We start from the raw sequence: 21,420 nt of genomic DNA on the forward strand, positions 1-21,420 counted from the left end.
CCAAATAAACTTCTTCCTATGCTGCTTTAATTTTGAGAATTTGATTCTGCAAGAAACAAATTATTTCCCTTTACACCCCACCTTCTGCCCACTCTCATTTTTGCTGTCTGAAGCCAACCTGAAACACAAAGGTTACAAGCAAGGTCTCAGAACTTGGGAAAATTCAGATCCTGTTCCTCTTTACTGGTGTATCAAGCATTTTAGCACAACACTGAGTAGCCCAGTTTGTAAATCACTTAGATTAACTTAGAATACAGTGTACCTTGCTACACAAATAAAGCTGACCAAATCAAGCCCCCAGAGATCAGAGCCAATTACAGTTAACTAGTTACCAGCGAGAACTTACATGGATATCCTTATGTTTTTTTAAATGGACTCACCTTTTTATGACTAGCACCTTAAGTCCTCAACTGCATCCTACTGTTGAGTAACCTTACCAGGTAGTACAGAAGACAAAACCAGGACTCATTAGCAGAAAGAAATTTCAATTTTCAACTCAGTATATACCGAAAAGTCCACTTCAGATTAAGCCTATTTAGCAAATGACCTAACAATTAGAAAATATTATGCAGAATGGTTTCAGCAAAAGCCCCACCTTTTTATTAAATATAAATTCTCTATTTATTTTCACTGTATTGCAAGCAACTTTCAACTCTGAAACAAAGTATTGCTGATCATGTGAGCTGTCTCTGCTAGTTCTGTGGCAGCTGGGGCAAATCTCATCACATTATGAGGGATGAAAATTGCTATGCCCTCTCTGTTTTATTTACTAACATTTGTTCTTGGCCACCTACCCAGAACATTCAGAGGCTTGATAACTGCACACATACCATGCCACTCCCGTATTGCCCCCTGTCCAAGTGATGGCAGGGAGGACAAGTCAAAAAGGCATCCCATTTCTGCCCTTGGATGCTGGGGAGATACTGTGTCACCTCCTCTTCAATGTACAATATACGCATTAAACAGGCACATACCATTTTCCCTCTCATGGCATTTAGGACTTCCTGCTGGTTTTGGACAGAAATAAGAACTACAATAAGAGGAGGTTTTGTTAGTCTCACCTCCCGCTTGCTTGCTGCAGAAATTTAACAGCATACAGTGAATGAGAAAGGATGGCTTTATGATTAGAGAGCAGAACAACAGGCTAGTCAAATGGATTTTATTTTGCCAATAACAGTAACTGTGTGATGTGGGACAAGTCACCTAAACCAAACTTTTTGTTATGATGCATTCTTTAATGGAGACCAATTACTCATATATGCTGACCATTTACAGTTTTCAAGCAAAATCAGTGGAATCCAGGAATATTCTGCACATCTGGCAGAAGGACACATTATATCATGATGGAATAAATATATGGATGAAATTCAGAGTGTTGTCTCAACCTCATTTTATACCATTGTTACACTGCCAGCTTTCATCAGGTCACATTTTTTCCTGTTTCAGTGTCAAAACAAAAATGGTGATCTTCACCCAGTTTAGCAATTCCTAACAGGAATCCTGGACTCCTATGAGAGTAGGAAACCACCTAACAGGTCTATCCCAGAGACGTGCATCCCGTCCTAAAGCCAATAAACTGGTGCTTCCAGGCTTTTACATTTCCTCTGCTGAGTTCCTACAACTTGCCTCATGTTTGTGGAAGTGTTTTAGAACCCATAACACATGGGAGAATAAAGCAAAACAAGCGGGGGATGGGGGAGAGAGAAATAAATAATCGAAGCTTAGAAATTCAACATCTTCCAACAAAAACAGACTTCTTGCAGAAAGTCTGTGTGCACCAAGCAGCTGAGCTGCAGAGGTAGGTCAACTAGATTATTCCAAGAAGCAGCATATTCCAAGAGAGCACCCTGGCCACTGGGTATAGCAGCCAGGGTGCCTACGCAAGCACTGCACGATGCCAGACAGACATATCTGTGGAAATCTGAAAGCAGATTACTTTAAAAGAGGCAGATTACCATGTAAGCCAAGAGATGAGGCAAAAATAAGGAGAAAGTAGTGTTATCTCCGTTGGTCCTCAGGAAAGAACAACAAGCAGTACTGGCACCTCTGTTGTTTTAAGGCAAGAAAACAAGGGCTGTGTCTGCAAAGCAATGTCTTATAGGGTGAGATTTGGAGACTGAATGGTACAAATTATTTCAGAATTATAGAGCCACAGAAGAACAATACAAGTGCTAACAGAAAAGGGAAATATGAGGCTACACTGGAGAAACCTGCTGGCAGTGGCACCTGTTCAGCCATTTAGCAGTGCCCCAGGAGAAATGATCAACACCTCACACCATTAGGTTATTTCTAATAATAATACAAATGGCACCGTGCCACCACAGTGCTAGCAGATATGCTGTAGAGAACAACCTGGGCCGGGGAGGGGGATGCTGGAGGATCCCCTTCTAGAGGATGCCCGAGTGACAACTCCTCCACCTCGGCTCGGCGGCGCCACCCGCCGGCGGCAGGCATTACCGCAACACGGCACCGGGATGCCAGGCGAGGAGCGCCTCACTCCATCGCTGTGCTTCCATCTTCGGCACGAAAGAAAAGTCCTTTAAGCACTCTCCTTTCTATAAAGCGTGTCTGGGAACACCACCACCTCCAGTTCTCCGCAGCCTTCAGAAACTGCGTTACAGTCTTTCCATGGGAGAAGAGGCATTTACTGAGGCAACAAAATCCTTCTGCCAGTATCAGCCCTTGCATAAATCTATTAAAAGGCATGACACTCAAAATGAAAGACTAAGGATGTCGCTGTCAGCATTTACAAATTTATAAAGGCAAACACACTGACAAACTTCTAATGAAGGGACATGGTGTGCAAGGAACAAATCATAATGATATGTGACTTTCCTTTCCCTGATCTCTTAGAACAATAAATAAAGAAGGATTTATAGTCCTGTAAAATATTCAGAGGACAGGGGTCTTCATTCTGTTAAGACTGACAGACACAACAACCCTTCTAGGCTTGAAGTATCTTGTGACAAGACCTTAATTAAGCCACAAAATAGAGTACACAAGCATCACTGTATCAACACAGACAAGAATATGCAAGACTTTCTACAGCTAACACATTTTCCTTTTATCTAGGAAAATTAAGCATTTTGGCAAAGTGCAGAAAGTATTTAGAAAAAGAATTAGTAATTCCTTTATCAGATTTTCTTAAAGTTGTAGACATTAAGTCAAAGCTGGGTAGCTGGAAAACCATCAAACAAAACCCCCAAGCCGTTGTGCAAACACACCTAAAAAAAATGGTCAACCATAAGTAAGACAGAGACTATTTCAGCCAGAGCACCTCAGAAACATCAATAAAGGGACAATTCAGAGAGGAAAAGACCACACGCAAGGAAAAAAACCCTAAGGTATATGCGCCCATAATGTTAAATACTGAGTATATGCCTGAATAATCCTTCTCAGCCAGTTTCATAAGGAAACATATCTTTAGAGATTTGGCAGTGCCTTCCCGCCAGTGCAGCTAACACATCTTCCAGCAGGGAGATGCTGCACGCACACCTCTGGCAGAACTCGGCTCAGCTAGACAGATGGTTTTGCTCTCTGTCATGTGCAGGTAAAGGCTAACTATTTAAACAAATCCAGTTCTTACAGGCTGCTACAGCTGTAGGGAGAGCTCTTGGAAACTGCTCAGGGTGTTAGCAAAGGCAGCAGCTTTCAAGAGAGCAGCAGTAACAAAGAGCTAAGCAGGCAACCGCTGCCAGCTATAGCTGCAGTGGACACAGTATTAGTCTGCATGACACCTATCTATGTTTTACTATGTCAACTATGGCATACTACGCCATACTACGGCAACTAACAATTCCACTGAAACGACTTCATTTTGAGAGCTGCGTAGGGAATGTAGAGCTCTTGAACTTGTTTCACAATCAACTGTTTTCCACCTCTCTCAATTTTGATGCTTCAGTTGGGTAAAAGTCTTTAGACACAAAAGCAGGCATTTAAACAACGACAGGGTTTCTCTCTCTATGGATTTTATCAGTCGGGTCTGTATTCAGCTCAACAGCAGCACGAAATTACTGTATTTAACAGAAATTCTGTATTTCTGCAGAACCCAGAAGCTTTGCACACCTGCATGATGGCCAGTAGCATTTCAGGTCACCCCCACAACGATGCCAATCCACCTGAAACATGGGAACACTTCTGAAACAAACACTAGTAAAACCTGAGTTTGTATTGACTGTTGGATCACAAGCCAAAGATGACCTGGAAAGCTTTATGTTCTGCCTTGCCAGCCCTGCTGCGCGTTTCAGTGAGAGAGAGGGATGCCATCATCCCCCTTGTCCTGCATCTTGCCACCACAAGTGCCAACTGTTGCAGTGTTTTTCACAAAACTACTGAAATACCAGAGAAGCAAAATTCACTTGCTTCACAAAACTCCAAATTTCCCTAATGTAAACCTAAAATAGATCACAGCTTTTAGCAGAAGCACTTTACTAGGAATCCAACAGAAGGTTATATTTTGGTTTGGCTGGTTTTTTAAATTGGCATACTACCAAAACAGAAAGAGTTCATAGGTTCATTCATTAACAATTCTCCAGTTTTACTTCTACAGATTTTATTTAATGAACAGAGTGATCAGAACTTCAGACAAAGAGAAGCAAGTTTTCTTTTAGTTTCAAAATTATTTCTATCATCAGATTCAAACCTATCAAAAATTATGGACTGATCAATAAAACACTGTAAATTCTTGAGCTTGCCAATATACATTACTCCCAAGATTTACCTTCTTTTTTGTAAGGCCTCTGTTGCCTCATAACAGACAATCTTCAGGTGTGGGCTAGCCTGCATGCACCAGTCATTGCATAACATTTTTACCGAGAATTCATTTCTTTCTCCTAAAGAGGACTCCTCCTTAGGGTCAGCCATTCATGCACACACTGTGTGAGCAGGAAAGAAGTCTGCTTTGAGGATAGCTACAATTTTTTGTTCCTTTCCTTGTCTTTAAGAAAGGTTTCCTTACAAGATGGAACCAGAATTCTCTTAATCTAAGAGTTCATGCCTACAAAACAGCAAGAGAAAACTTGGAAGTAGTATTTTGTAAATCATATCTAAAAGTACTTAAGAGCATTTAACAAGCTGCAATCCAGAACTGCAAACAGATGTGTATATGACTCATCTCACACACAGTTACGCACGAACTGATTTTTTTCTGAATTACTTGCAAGAATAAATCTAAAGAAGGTATTTATGATTAATTGAGATACTGATACAGTTCACAGGAGTGAGGGGTAAGCAAGCTTTCCAGCACTCAAGCCTTTGACATCTTGTTTAAAAATATGTAGTTAATTTACTTACTTGTTCACACTTCAACAGACAAAATAAGTATGAAATAAGACTGAAGTCTTAAACAGTATACATCAATTTATGAAACAAACAACCCCACTAAAACAACCCTGAACCGCAATGTCGTGAAACATCGAAGACAAATCTTAAAAATAATTAAAGTGCAGTAATAAACTTGACTGTTGCCCATAACAACACTGAGGTTTAGAACTAAGAAACACATATTTTTTGAGAACTGCAAGGTTAAAGTTTAAAGCAGATGATATTCACAACTACATAATTTTGTTTGTTTCATTTATGGGAAGGTTATCCAAAGTCAATTATCCTTTTAAGGAAGGCCTACGGAATATAAGAAAAATACATTAACAAGCTATCAAAACAAACATAATTAAAATACTATAGCATTAACATAACTCACCGGTACTATAGTATCTTTTAAGTTCTGTGCGTCTGATGTCTTTCAGTTGGTTGTATTTTTTCTTTTTCTTTTCTTTGTCTGCAGCAGTTTCCTTTTCCCCAGCAAATTTACAGTTGTCTTCAGAGGAACTGATTTGCTCCAAAATAACTTTACTGTCATCATCTTTCTCAGAAGGAGTTTTGGAAACAGGAGATCCAGGGGAATTGGCAGAGACAGCCTCGGAGTTTTGTTTGGCTTGCCTTTTCTTTTTCAAACTATGCATAAAGAAAAAACCCACAACATTAAGATGTAGCCAACCTCTACAGGCGAGTTAACTCACTTGCTAACTTTATTTTTTTAAAGTGTATTAAATATCAGAGTTTCTTACAACTCAGTAAAGTACACACACTTCGCATCAGTAACTTGGTAACTAAGATTATTCTACAGCATACCCTTCAATCATATTATCATCTCAAAAATAACAAAAAAGGTAATAAAGTTTTTACTGTTGTTTACTGAGGAGAAGGAACAGGGAAACACTGAAACATTGAACATTGAAAAGTTGTTTTGTTTTAAACCAGGATACATCTAAATGTAGAAACAAGACACTGAATCATGTTTTCAAGATGATGCTTAGGATAAAATAAAACCTCAGATCATAATGTACTATAATGCAACAGCTAACATAATTTCACAGTCAACTGCTCCTGCTTCATAAAGCTATTTGTTTTGATATAAACTTGTTATTTCTTTCCATTTTGTCCAAGGTTATCTCCCAGCGGCCACCCATGCTGCTCCACATCTGTTCTTCCACAGCCCACACCACCTGGCACTCCAAGTGTCACCAGCGGCTCCACATTGTAACCGACGTGGCCACAAACTGCTTGCGCAGGAACATTTTCCAGCTGCTACAGCTCTTCTGAGAGAAATCGTAAGGAGCTGCCAACAAGTCTTCCAACCTATCACTATAGCAACAAGAGTATTTTGTTTTTAGAAGACTCCTTAAAGCACAGCTTAAGTGAGAAAGATGTTTCAGGAATCCTAACACAAGATCACAGTGATTTTGCTAAGCAACAGCAAAGGCTGACTTTATGGGCTGAGGGTGAGTGTCACTGAAACAGTCCTCTATTAAGAATCACTGACACATACCACACCAAATGAAAAGCTAATCTATATAATGGTCCTTCCCTCTAGCACATGAGCTTCTCAGTTATAAGGTACTTAAGGGAGGGAGTAGTATATTTATCTCGTTGATGCTACAAACTTTATTATGTGCACAGGAAGAATTATGCATAGAAAATACAGACAATCAGTGAGTCACCACAAATGGGGAAAGGTTACATGATCTCACAGCAGTAGTTTAGGTAAGGGAAAGCTTAATACATTGTTATTAATATAATGCAGGAATTTCAGACATTCTTCCTTCCACATTTTAAATTTGTATGGTATCAATATATTTCTCAGGCTAAACAGAATAAATAAATACACAGAGCATGTGAGAAGTATAGTAATATACTAAATAAATAAATATAAAATAAAATACATTTTTGGCTACACACTTTTTTTTAATAAACCATTAAAAATAGTTCCCAAGTTTAGAATATCCAGCTTGAAACCTCTGAGAAGACTCAGTTTATCAGATGGCGTGACCAACACTTTCTAGTGAAACATTTCAAAAGATTGTCTTACAAAACCTGTGATTATCACACATGTATGTATACATATTTCTTAAATGCCTCCCAAAATATGAGAGCAGGAGATTCACATTCTGCAGCCAACTCAGTGAGGATGTTATGGTTCCCCATTCATTCAAACCCACCAATTTGTAACAGGTAGTAATAATTCATGCTCTGCACAGAAAAAGAGATTCAGCGTCTGTGAAACTTTACAGATCAGGTCCTTGCTACAGATGATAACAATCTACAGGGATTTATAAAAGATATAAGTGAATACACCTATATAACAAACTGTTTATTTAGACTAAGGAAAATTTGCATATGCAAAGGAAGCTTATTTTTTACTAATAAGCCACAGTCCTGATCAAAGGCTGCTGTTAGCAACCACAAAACATGACAGTCACTTTGCATACACAATGTCTATATATAGCCTGGTAGCAACCTTTGCAAAGCAGCCCTCTACACTGAAATGGCAAAACCTTGGTTCTACTTGATTCCAGACTTGTAAAGGAAACATATCCCTGACTCTTTACTCTAGTGACTCCATGACCTTCCTGTACACGTGTGTATCACAGGGCACCCAAATCATTGCTTCAGTAGACAAGAACTGGCAAGGACCTGCTGGCAGCCCCACTTCTACTTACATTGCATCAGAGACTTCTGTCATCAGATTACTAGTCTATTTGTTTTGATCACAAACTCTGTTAAGCTAGCTCTCTGTAGTATAAATGTAGTATCTCAAAACAACAAAAAAAGCTGTTAATGGAAACACAGAACCTTTTTTTTGGAGGGCAAAAAGAAAAGAATAGAAAGAAAAAATCCATCTAGCGGTCAGCAGTTCTTGTGATGATACTAACAGCTCCACCAGTACTTTCCTTAAAACACACTCATTTGAACTAGTTTTCAAAGTTGCCCCAGGCAACTTTAAGAATGAAGAGCTAGAACAGAACTGTCCATTAGTGATAGAAAAGAGGAAAGCAGAAACAGCCGTCTGAACTGACTCACTGCAACCTGACTGATGCTTCTCCCCGTAGTGTTTAATCTTGCCCAATTCTGACTACTACAGCCCACCAAGAGCTCACTACATAACCCACAGCATCCCCAGCACACTGCACACAGCTGCTGCTGCAAATGGGTAATGCCACAGGCACTTTACAGGTAAGAGTGATCAAGGATCTGGGCACACCATAATTTCTATTCCATCCTCATGGCAAGCATCAGATTTTCAGATAGTGTCAAGCCTGCTCCTACCCACTGCTCCTTTTCAAGGCAATGACCATCCAACTCTCAAAGCGGCAACCTTGGCATTAGAAAGAGACCAGATGAGGACTTAGTATCCATGATGTTCATCACAGGATTCACGAGTTACTGCAAGTCTGTCTAGGATTATGATCTCTGCTCAGAAGATGCTGCTTTTAGAGGTGTCTAAACCCTGGCCAACATTACCCAAACCCCTCCATTTCACTCACTCTTGAAAAACCTTGAGTATAATATCCCAAGGAACCAAAACAAGCCTTCAACAGCATTTAAAACTGTAACAGCAGCCTTAAATTGACTATGCTTTTTGACGCTATGTGCACCCTCTTAGTAAAGCAAATACAAAGTCCTGTATACGCACAAGGCAATTCATTATTAACATGCACTGGCACAATGCAGTGGAGACTGGGCTGGGAAGGGCACAGCTGGAGGTTTTACTGCATCTTAAACAAAACTCCATCTCTATGAAGCACTCCCTTCAGCCTCCACTCACCCTTCCCTCAGACTGACCTGCACATCCCAACAAGGCAGACTGGGCACCCACACAAGCTGCCAGCCCCACTCAGACTTCAAACCCACCACCTCCTGAAGTAGTTGGAGGCTGAAGGTCTCATCTAGCCTTCTCCCAGCTCTCAGGTGTCCCCACCCTTCATGGCAACAGCTGCCATGAAAGTGGATGTTGGACTTGATAATCTCAAAGGTCTTTTCCAACCTACATGATTTGATGATTTAAGAACACCATTTGTCAAATTACTTCCTTTTCCAACTACTTTGAAAGAATTTGAGTGGTTTGAAAGAATTTGAGTGCAGTCTTGTCCTAATGGTTATGAAAGCAAAAGGGAGCTGAAGCCCAAAAGAATAAATAAATAAATAAAACCCCTCAGTTTGACCAGTGTCAGGTTTTTCAATTAAATCAGCCTTTCAGACAAAACAATATGCATGTTTTCCAGTGAATGGATAAGGTGTTACTGAAAAACAAACATCTTCTGCAGTATCTGAGTCAATGGATATTTTGTGTTTCACTAGGAAAGTTGTTTGTCTCTCTCCTCCTTCCCCCAGCAAACAGCTTATCTTCAAAACCACTCTGGTTTCTGAAGAAAGTGTCTTACACATCTGTAATTTCATTTAGATGCCAGATAACATTTTTCAGGCTAATTAGTTCTAACAGGCAAAACATGTATTCTGAATTTATATAGAAGCATCCTTTTACAGCTCCTGAAAGTGTTTTCTGAACAACAGCTGGTAAGTCATTTTCTAAGTCTCTTCAAATACAGAGTTTCCCAGTAAAAGCTTTCAGCCTGTTACTGTGACATGGAGGCTTTTCCACTAAGTCCCGTAAGAATCAGAGAAGCTGGTTCTCAATGGGCACCATGAGCTGGCGGCAGAGGTCCTTCGTGCACCTACCCTACAGAAGGAACAGGGAGCAGAAAATTTCTGCAACATAAAGACCGTTCTCATACCATTTAATAAAGAATAATGATCTGAAACAGACATAATCTCAGAGTAGGGAGGTAAAAGTACAAGGTTAGCAATGCTCACAAATTAATTTGCCACTGCTTAATAGCTTGGGCACTGACTTACAGGAAAAGCGCTAGGAAAGATTTCAAGAAATGGTCTACTTCATCTTCCAGACCCAAGTCTATCTGACTGCCTATGAAAGGCAAATAAATCTGTATTTTTAGAATAAATTGTCCTGAATTCTCTATTACACTAACAAGGTATATAGCTAGCCTAAAAAGAAAACGATCAGAGAAAGGGGGGGTGATTTTATTTGCACAACTTTCACTAGAAGACTACAACCAACCACTAAAGCTATGCAACTCTAACACTGAGACAATAAAGAAATGGAAATTTGACATCTTTATTCTAGAAATTGCATTTGGTTTTGGTTAGCACTTATTCAACAGAGATGCCTAACAAAGAACCGAATAGGACCTCATTTGATATATAATAATTACAGGCAAAGAGCACTGGGTCCATATTGTATGATGCTCTAAACTTCTAGGATAATAGAGCCTGATTTTTTATGATGTATTAGATTAATAAAAATCATACAGCATGGACAAGTCTCTCTTCAGTAACAAAATCATCTAAAAAAAGTGGCCTTTCAAAAAAAGAAAAAAACACATTAAAAAAGAAGGGTGAAGGGAGAAGAAATCTTCGTTTTATCTTGAAGCTGACAGTTTTCCTTTTGGGAAACTTTCCACAACGTGCATCCTCTAAAATGTGCACTGGTATCTGGCATACAATCAGCTTAACATCCTGCACAGCACAAACAGATCATATTCTGCAAACATGTTTTGTTTTTAATCTATTTATGCATATAGGCAATAAAATTAACAGAACTTGTAAAAGAGAACTTTGAAAAACTTCCAACACCGCAATCTGTTTTGTTCCCATCAAGATTCCTGTTAATTCACCTTGTATACAAAATGATATATATCCCAATTATTTCATTCAGAATTAAAAATTTTAATTTTAATTTAAATCTCAGCACTCAATGGAATACACGCTAACTTCTGTGTACCCTACATCCCCTTCTCCACGCATCCACAATAGCTAAATCAATCAAATTAATGGCATTAAAAAAAAACCCTACATACAGAAACCTTGCAGTAAATATCCTCGTTAGGCACCCATTGGTCTGGTTCTAGCCAGCTATTCTATTCCATTCTGCACAGATCATCCATCTCCCCTTCAACCAGCCTGGTGCCAGCACGACTCAGCCAGCTCCTGGCATGGCTGTGCTTTCAGCCCATCTGATGTAACCTGACAAATAAGCAACCTCAAACAAAATAAATCATTACTGGTTGCAAAGCCAAAGAAAGTCAGACTGCTTGCCAGACTGTAACACTTCGCTTTGTACTTCCTCAGTGTGGCTACTTTCACTTCACAACAGAAATGAATACAAAACTGTTCATCCTCAGTGAGAAATCTTCCTAAAACTAAACACCATTCACCCTGCAAGAAAGCACACTCCATGAAAGACCAGCCATTTCAGGCTGGTATGCACCCTGTTTTGGAAATGAGCAAGCCACAAAGCTGTATGTTTGCTATTAATACAGACTATTAAGGCAAAAATAAGGGATGGAACGCATTTTTTTTATGAGAGATTTAAACAACTAACTACAGAGGGGAAAAAAACCTACCAAATAAGTAAGTCTGAAATAGTTAAAGGACAACAGCATCGTTGCAGTATGGGGGTTGCAGACACTTAAAAAGCGTCCATACTCTGGCCATTGCAAATGACAAACTGCAACTACAGAAAGCTCTGGTATTAGTAGCACAGGCCAAAACTGGAAATTTCCATTTTTATTGGGACTCTTGTTAGTAACTGTCAACAAATACCAGCACCAGGTTTCACACATGGTCAGTTAGCAGCAATACTCAAGGAAGGTGCATTGCTCCAAAGAGTAACATGTTGCACTGACAATCAGGTTATGTCAGTTTTCTTCCTTATACTGCCATTAGCTTACAAAACCAAGTCAGTCTACCTCTGTTTCATCATCTGTACTGTGAAGGGAAATATGTGTAGTAAACCTGTTCTGGAATTTTAAAGACATTGTACCTTCTGATAGAAAAAAGTTCTTAGGTTAAATTAAAATATGTTAATTTTCACCTCAGCCTTCCAACTGATACCAGGAAATTTTAAATATCCCACTTAAGCTCTCTTATATTTATTTAAGGGGGTAGAAAAAATAATTATGATTTCCCACGGTAAAACTTGAGAGTGTTCCGAGATGTTAGAAGGTTTTTATGTTCTATAATTTAAAACCATAATGTTCCCATGCAGCTTAATGAACTTGCTATTTTCAAAGGCAAAAAGTATCCCCATCTTTTCTGTTTAGTTAACAAAACAGGTTATTCAGCACTCCGTTACCATGACAACAATTTAATAAAACCTTCTCCATAGGGAAAGGATCCTGGAAAAGTGTTTTGTACAATTTACACATCTATTTAATTCTTTCTCTTATAACCTCTTATAACTTACTGCAGACTCTCAAAAAACAGCTTTAGGCAGAAGGCAAAATGAAGAACCCCCCCCCTTTGGACAACTCCTTTAACTATCCCTGAGTTCACTTAACAGGCTTGCTCAATTAAATCCGCACCACAGACCTATCTTGTCACAAATACCAACCTGACTTAACATGCTCCCATCAGGCTCCTCCTTTTCTCCTCTGCTAACAATGCCAGATACTTTCTCCTACTGTGGTGTTCATTTATCACCCCAAGCCACTCCTACACATGCAACAAATTCTTTCCAAAGTGGCTCAGCAAAACACTCTCCCTGCACTGAAGCCCTCACCAGGGAGAAATGGCCTTGCCCCCATCACCTCCAGCTGGTGCTGGGCTCCAGCTGCTCTTCCATGCTCAGTGCCAGCTACCAGAGCCACCATTCCCCTTGACATCCACTGGCTGAAACTGTAAGAAAAAGGGAACTGCAGTTACACAGCAAAGGAGGATGTTATAAGGAAGCCACACAAATTCTGCATAGGAGAGTCACAAGGACATAAGCACATGGTAATCAGGCTGGCTGAAACACATCTCAAGTCCTCCCCAAAACTTTGATAAACTCCTCCCTCCCTGCCCCAGTTGCACATTCTTCAAGAAACTCAATGTCCATGAAACAAAAGGGGAAGGCCCTTTTAAATTAGTAATTGATTATCATAGGGAAGCAAAGTGCAAGAATTGAGAATCACCCAAAAGATGACGACAGGGTGCAGAGAAAGCTGTGGGGGATGTGTACCGCTCCATACAGTCATCGCAGCACACTCTCTCAGGTGAGGTAAGTACCAAACTTTCCTGATAATATAGAGCCAGTTTTAGTATTGATTAAACTGACTGAAAAGAGCTGGAAGGAAATTTAGCACTCTGAGACAAATGGCAATAAACATTTACAATGAAGCAATAAAACAGTAGATGAAAATCAACAGTCAGTTAAAGCAAAATCTATGGGAGATGTGCCATAAGTAGTGCAGCAGTAATGTAGCTGGAATCCACCTCCAGGAAAAAACCTCAGGGAATGGTATTTTATTATTTCTTACATGAGAAGTACTAAGGGCACCACATGAAATTATTTCAATAAATACTTCCAGATAAGGTGAAACGCAGCTAAAAATAGCTACGTTAGGCATGTCGTTTTTGCCAAAGATGTAAACAGGTACAAAAAGCAACGATGAAAATTCATTGTGGCAGGGCCCATGAAGGGCTGTGGAGAACACAGTCACAGGGATACATACAGCCTTTCTTTCTTTTTTTATTTTTTTTTTTTCTTCTCAGCAGGTACCCACACCACAAACTCATACAGCCTGTACACCTCAGGGCATAATCTTGAAGGATCTCTGCATATACTCACTTGCATGTACCCCCCACCTTACCCCTCAATTCTTTAGCATCCCCAAATGGCCCCGGCAGAGATAAAACATGGCAAGTGCAGAAGTAACAGGGCAAAAAGCACAGCAAACCCCTAGGATTCAGGAGGAGCATGGTACTGTTTGAGGAAAAGGAGAGTCAGCTCAAAGCTTGTAGCTCAAAAGTGTTTTAATCCACTGTCTCAGCAAAAGAAGGCACCTCCCTCTCTGCTCACCATTGATCCTGTCCCCAGGAGCTGTTCCCATTCTTGCATACAAGTGTTTGTTACAGCTCCCTAGGGACCAGATCTGGAAAATTACCTACATTAAAGATAACCTAGCAGAAGTGCCAACAACTAAATTAATTTTTCAAAATCTGACCACTCCCCATTAGATCCCACTTGGCTGTGCTACCATTTCTATCAACACAAAGGAGAACACCAAAGGAGAAGATATACTGCTCCTCCAGACAGCAGTGCCAGTTCAAAGGCACTATACCCAGACCGAAGGGCTTTTCAAGCTACAGCCTTGCTTGTTCTCTGTAATGTTAGGCTGGGATCAGCAAAAAGAGGAAGGCAGAAAACCAAACCAGACACAGCCCATACCATGCCCAACAGAACTCTGGACAGAAGCACTGAAATGTTTGTGGCAGCTTCTTCCCACTTGTCCAGAAAAGGTGCCTAGATGATGGAAAATTTTCATGAAGGTTTGTGCTGTGAGGGCCGGGAGACAGGCAGCTTCCCCTGCTGCAAAAAGCAAGGAAAGAGCGACTCTGCTTCTCCAACAGCAGCAGGGAAGAGAAGAAATTGTTCTTTTCTTCATAATGAGGATCTTAATGTTGAATCAGTTGACTCAGTGCAGTAAGTGAAGTCACCTGTCTGACTGATGACCAGCAAGGTCAGGAAAATCCAAAAGTAACCACGGTCAAGAAGTCAGTGATCAAATGAAGTAAAAAATTCAATTACTTCCTTATTTAAATGACCACTAAAAGGGATAGCTTAGAGGTGGGACACAATGGACTGAGATTTAAAGCACCTGTCTTTGCATTAGCTTTTGCTTTTATTTAAAAAGTTGCTTTGAAAATTAACATTGAAATGTCAAGGCTCTCTTTATCATTGCACCATTCCATATGGCATGAAACTACAGATTTAATACAGCTGTAAACAAACGCAGTTTAAAAAAGAAAGAGACGAAAAAAACCCCTCATACAACTTTTCTTATTATTAATAGAGAAGACCAGAATAGGGGAACAGAATAAATAATAATTATAAAAGAACTAAAAAGGAAGCCAAACTAATGGTTTTAAATGCTAACTTTCATAATGATGCCAGAATTATCCAAATGTCACCATATATTTCTCAGGGATTCTGTTAATCACAACTGGAGCTCATAGCATAAAAGATGCTGTGTACATACTTACAAACAGGTTGCAAATCCACTTAGAAACATATTTACAGTAAGAACCACAGTGACACAAGTGGGAAAAGTTCTTGTTAAAGTATTTCAGAGCAAGTATTAAAAACAAATCTCAACCATGTGTCTCAGTTTTAAGTTTGCATTCACCATCCCCAAACAACTTGTAACCTATTCTGCATATTGAGCAGTTTAATGGGCCTCCTGAAGAGTTCCCATTAACCAATACTCAGCACAGAAAAGGAAATGCTCAAGTGTACTGAAGATCCTGTTACATGGATTAAAGTTTAAGAAACACCCAACAATGCTGATAATGGGTGGGGAAAAGAGGAATCTGTAGCTTCAGTGCTTGGAATAATGACTGATACAGTCTCATACAACGGATATTTCATAACTGACAGTGATAAATCTCCTCCACCCAGAGAAGGTGTTTGCATCAATGCTTCTCTACAAAGTAATGTGGCACCACCTTTTTAATACTATGGTCAAAAGATCATTAACCATAACTATAAAGACAACAAGACAGGTTAGGACTTGTCTGCATGGGACAGCCACATGGGAGACGTACCAATGCAGCTTCTCATAGGTATATACCTTGTGGTAACATTATTTGGCATGGTCTGATATTTCTCAGTAGCCATACCATTACACCCGGGTAGTGTTAACATAATGGAGGACCCACACAACTTTGCCTCTTACAAGTGTAAATTACTACATCTTAAAATTTCTCTGGTGTTTTCTCAATCAAATATTATATTATTTATGCTTTTACTTTTGACTGAAAAATAGTTTGGATTTTTTTCATTTACTCTTTCGCTGAAACTTTTAACATGTAATCAAAATGTGTATGGTTGGAAGGGGAACAAACAACTACTGCAGGGGAAAAACAAAGGCAAAAAAGTAAATCTTGCCCTCCATCAGCACGATGGAAGAAGGAGCGACAGGAGGACACATGAGGTTCTGCTCCATCTCCACGTTCTCTGGACTCTGTGAGCTCAGAAGGTCCCACCACACTTCAGGCAGATGCTGAACTAGAACAATAAGATGAGGAAACCAGAAAGTTACAGTGCTCTTGAACTTGATCTCATAAGGCAGCTCCTCTGCTTAGCACCAAGTGTCTTTGCTCCTGGCAGCAACTGCATGCACACAGGCTGCAACACAGCCAGGGTGTTAAAGGCCACCCACACACACACAGATGTGGGGCTGGAGGGCGACAGGGAGAAGCAGGCCAGCTTTCTTCAGTCCTCTGTTGTGTTCAAGGACAATGGCCCTCTAGCAAACCCAGCCAGATAAGGCAGGTGCTCTGTGACACCCTGTCTGGCCATCTGCCGCTGTCCACCCTTGCCCATTCCCTTCTGGGCTGGGAAGGAAAGCTTCCCGGCGTGCTGGGTCCTACCCCTGCTACAGTAGATGGGTGGGGAGCTGCTGGCCTCCCCTCCTCTCTGGTACCCTGGCATTTCACCCTGCAGCAGCAGTGCCTTGGACCTGCTCCCGCCAGCCCTTGCTACAGCTCTGTTCCTACAAGCAACTTTCACGGTTCTGTTAAACTCACCAGTGTAATTACTCATATGCATAAAATCATATGGCTTAACATGGTTAATATGGTGATTAACACCTTGAAGCCATGTATTTATAGAAGCATTACTGAAAGGAAAAATCCAGCGGCTGATAGAAATGCACTTTTATGTTAAAAAGATAATTTAAACTAAGTTTACCTGTGATTAGGTAGATGTTAAATTTATGCCTACAGGAATAAAAACAGCCACTCCAGAAAAACAGTGGTAGAAACCTGGAGTTATGAGCAGTATATATTAAGTGCGATACAGGACAAGTTTTCTGTGCCAGAGGCTGCTGTCTGACAGGATAATACTCAGTCCATTAAGACATCCACAGAGCTGATTTATGGCTCATTTACATTACAATGGTTTTCCAACATAAGGACAATTCTCTCCCTCCACCCCAAATTCCTAAGCAGTTCTGCTGCTCTCCTTGGGATTTTCTCTCACACAGATCAAGAGGAATAGCATGAGAGACTTAGAGCATAGCTAACATACATGCTTAAATTTCAGACAATCCTAGGAAACACTCCTTGCCCAGACTACAGAGTAGGACAGGAAAAAAAAAATCTACCACAAACCCACACTTACAACTCACCTCCCCGTAATCAGATTGGCAGGATCAGGGTGGGGTGGGGAGAAATCCCTTCCAAACCCAGTCTGGAAATGGGATTAGTGCTGAGGGCATGAGAGTTTAAAGTCTGGCACCACGGAGAATCAAATGCCGTCAGTAATATCCACGCAGCCTCTTATCCTGTCCGGTGCCCCAAGGACGAGGGGAAAAAGCTTCATTTGCTGGAGGCGGCAGGGAGCCCAGTGCCCAGGGGCATGCAGCACAAACTGCGGAACATGCACTAACAGTTCATATACAGTGCAAGCAGACAGTCACCCAGTGCACCCACACAGGGTCCACAGCATTTCTTCTCTTACTGTCAGAATTCCCTTAGTTAGCTATGTAATGCTTTCCCTCAGACAGAGGGGAGGGGGGAAAGTGCCTCTCTCCAAAAGCACGTTCCTGCAGGTATCATTCTTACCTTTCCCCTTTAAACATGCAGCGCCATCCCACCAGCAAAACCAACAATCCAGTGTAGCACAGTACATGCCAGAAACAAACAAGCAAAAGTCTTGAATCACAGCGGCAGATAGAAGGCAGACAACTTCATCTGCGGGCCAGAAACACCAGCAACCTTCCCTGAAGGGGCATATCTACCTTCTTATCAACCCAGGTTTTCTTCAGTCCAGCAAACTAACATACTCACAATGCTGACTGTTCTCCTTAAAATATCACACACCCTACTCCCTACTACCATGTGGTACGAAGCACAGGAGAGCTGGCCAGGACTGCTGCTGCAAGGTGGCAAGACAGCTGGCATTTCTCAGAATACAAGCAAGAGGTGATTAGCAGCACCACCAAAAAGTCAGTACCATTAAGCATCTCTTTAGGTGTGTGCCCCCATGTCACTTAAAACTGTGGCTGCTTCTGGAAGGGGTCTTCATGCAACAGCAGCTCCTTGATGGCAGCTCTGCCATCCATAAGAGACATGGCAAAATCAGAAGGCTGAGTGGGACCACCTCTTTTGGTAGCATCTTACAGAGCATTGCTTTAGAATTGTTCATGGAACCACATGCCTGCCAAGGCATGTTTATTAATTCCAATTAATGCTAAATTTCCACCAGTGTTTAAGATAGGCTTAATTTTAAAACAAGTCACCGGGATTAATTAGAATTTTGTGCAGTAGGTACTAAGAGCAGAAGATGACAGATATGTGAGGCTGCAAGGACAAGACCATCCCTGCAGACACTACAGAAACACAGTGTAATTAAAGGTAATTATATCAGTTTCCTACAGATAACAGTAAAAAGTCTGTATCTCACCTATCCAGAAAGCCACCTTTTGAAGCCCCCAAGTTTAACAGCCTTCAAGATACAATGTCTTAAAATCCCTCCGAGAGCAAAAAGGTAAATGGCATGGCCCATCAGGAGCCTCCAGCATAGCCCTTGTGCCCAGCATATGCAGCTGCAGGCTGTGGAGAAGGGAAGATGACAACAAAATACATTACAACTATGTTAACAGCAACTCTTGTCAAAAGTGCAGAGTCCTACATCAAAAGGACGTGCCTATTGTGTAACTATTTATGTTCTAAAAAGCATGCTAAATAAGTTTCTTTTTTTGCAGTTTCTTTTTATAGGCTGTTAAGAGACACCCAACGGTCCTCTTGGGAAAAGCAAATATAAGGTCATTGTATGCTTGCTGCCTAACACGCCAGCCCTATATGTACCTTGCAAGGTGATTAGTGAAAATTCTGAAATTACTGGTGTGACACAACAATTTGAAGATAAAATAAACATAAGTTCTCTTATCTGTATTTTCTGTGGTATAGCCCTCAAAGAAATCAAGAACATCATGAAACTCTGCCTTTCTTCTCTTTCCTAAAAAAAGCCTCTTTCACAGAGCCCACACTGTTACCCGGTCTCACTTCACATGCAGAGGGAAGTGAACGAGTAAGGAGATTAACCATGCTTCCTGTCTTATGCAAGCTTTGTATCTCCATAAATAGCACTTCTGGTACTGGAAAATTTTAAAAAAACCCTGAAGAAAGCCTCAGGGCCCCATTAAATACTTACACTAACTCTGTTATCCAATAACAAAATTCTTCTTCAATCCTAAATGACTTCACTACTCTTGAGAATGAAAGCACTGGAAAGAACCGAGGCTGCAGAAACCACTGCCTTGTTTATGCTTCCCAGAGGAAAGTACACTTTGGGAGTAATTTTGTGATTCACAGGCTAAGTACAGGACAGTAACCCATGCTCTTCTGCTGACTCCCATCCTGCACCACAGAATTACAAGACCACTAATATAAAAACCTCAGAGTCCAGAAAGCAACAGCAACACGAGATGAGGAAACAGTTCCCAAGATAAGCAACTGTTCAACATACTTTCCCCCTGCACTGCAACACTCTTCAGAAAAAACAGGTTCAATTTTCCCCCCAGCTCTCATTTTCCAGGTTTACACCTAAATAAAAAGAAGAAAACTTTCTTCTTCTTTTTCTTTTTCTTTTTTTTTTTTGTATATAGAACATTACGTTTATGAGCAATGAATAGCAAGTGTGTCTTAAGCAGCTGAAGGACCTGACCAACCTCCCAAAGATCTACTCAAAAGCTCTTTGCGCTGCTGGCTGCACAATTCTGGACATTCTTCAATGTCTGAAACTACAGTGGTTACGAAGGACAGCTGAAATATTAACCTACACAGCAGCAGGCAGCAAGTCTGCTAAAAACATTGAAATCCCTCCATTTTAAGTAACTGGAAGGCAAATCACAATACTGTATGTTTCAGAAAATATGTTAAGGCTTCTGTCAGCATCCAACACAGCAAATCAACTATCCTGCACATACATCCCTAAACAGAGCAAGTAATATCCATTGCACCCCATAAAACTGAAGTAGTGATATCTTCAGCTTTTTCTTCGCAAAAAAAATGCCTCAGACATACATGTTATTGGTCAAAGCAATGTGATTAAAATAGAATACTGTTTTTTTAGTTTCAGTGACAGTATTATGAGATAATGTTTATACGTCTCGAAGCAGAGCTAAGAAATTTCCATTCTACAGATAAGCTGAAATGATATATTATTTCCTAGAGTCATTTCAAAAAAATGTAAGCATCTCCAGGATCTTGGCTTAACTATTCTTCACGCCCAAGATAAACTTCCAGGATAGTTCATTTTAAAAACAATTTGTGGAAACTTTTCCTTCTAAAAGCAAAAAATAAATTGTGGGTGCTACAGGAAACCTGAATAAACATCAACACTTGGGATCAGCAGAGCAACAGCAAGGAGACAATTGCTGGAGAAATAGTGATCTGAGAAGCACCCAACATTTGAAGCCTGTTGTATGGATATAATGAGTCTGGTCAACAATAAAAGCACCTAACAACAAAGCCTATGACAAGGTCTCATGTATAGGAGATGCCCTGAAGAAAGTATGTTTGTGCATATATTCCTTATCTGGTTTCCCTCCTCCCTAGCCATCACTGATATCCTCTTTACACACATTCCTATGTGTGCACTGTATTTTTCTCATTCCATCATCTTCCTATGTCTTAACAGCCACAGGAGTGAAAAATACAGAGTGTACAGCTACTGAATATGGGAATAAAACAGAACAAAGCCAGAAAAATTCTGAGTGAGATGCTTATAAACCTGTTAGTTTGTAATATGCAAAGGAGGGACCACAGTATGTCAGACAAGGGTCTATGCAAGGCAACATCCTGCCTCCAACAGCCGCCAAGAGCAAGGACCAGGGAAAGTCCATAACAATATGACAGGTATATATGGCTCCCTTCCCAGCTAAGCTTTCCAGACTGCAGCTGCTTACAGCTCAGCAGCCAAGTATTAACGATTCCTAGTGTCATGGGTTGTGAATGTTTAAAAGCAAAGCTAACATTAGGTTGTAAACAACTAATGTGACTGGAATGCCATATACT

General features: G+C 40.5%; 1 protein-coding gene across 11 annotated transcripts in view; it reads right to left on the reverse strand.

Moving 5' to 3' along the window:
- NCOA7 (nuclear receptor coactivator 7) overlaps positions 1–21,420 on the reverse strand; it is a 100,507-nt gene that overhangs the window by 47,977 nt on the left and 31,110 nt on the right. For 10 of the 11 annotated variants that reach the window (XM_055713380.1, XM_055713379.1, XM_055713381.1 and 7 more), the window contains one exon: positions 5,699–5,952. The exons of the other annotated variant lie outside the window; for it this stretch is intronic. In XM_055713380.1, coding sequence (XP_055569355.1) covers positions 5,699–5,952 — 254 coding nt within the window. The remainder of the gene's footprint in view (positions 1–5,698; positions 5,953–21,420) is intronic. 11 annotated transcript variants of the gene reach the window in all.

The sequence above is a fragment of the Falco cherrug genome, chromosome 6 (genome assembly GCF_023634085.1).
Source record: "Falco cherrug isolate bFalChe1 chromosome 6, bFalChe1.pri, whole genome shotgun sequence".
In the NCBI taxonomy this organism is placed as follows: domain Eukaryota; kingdom Metazoa; phylum Chordata; class Aves; order Falconiformes; family Falconidae; genus Falco; species Falco cherrug.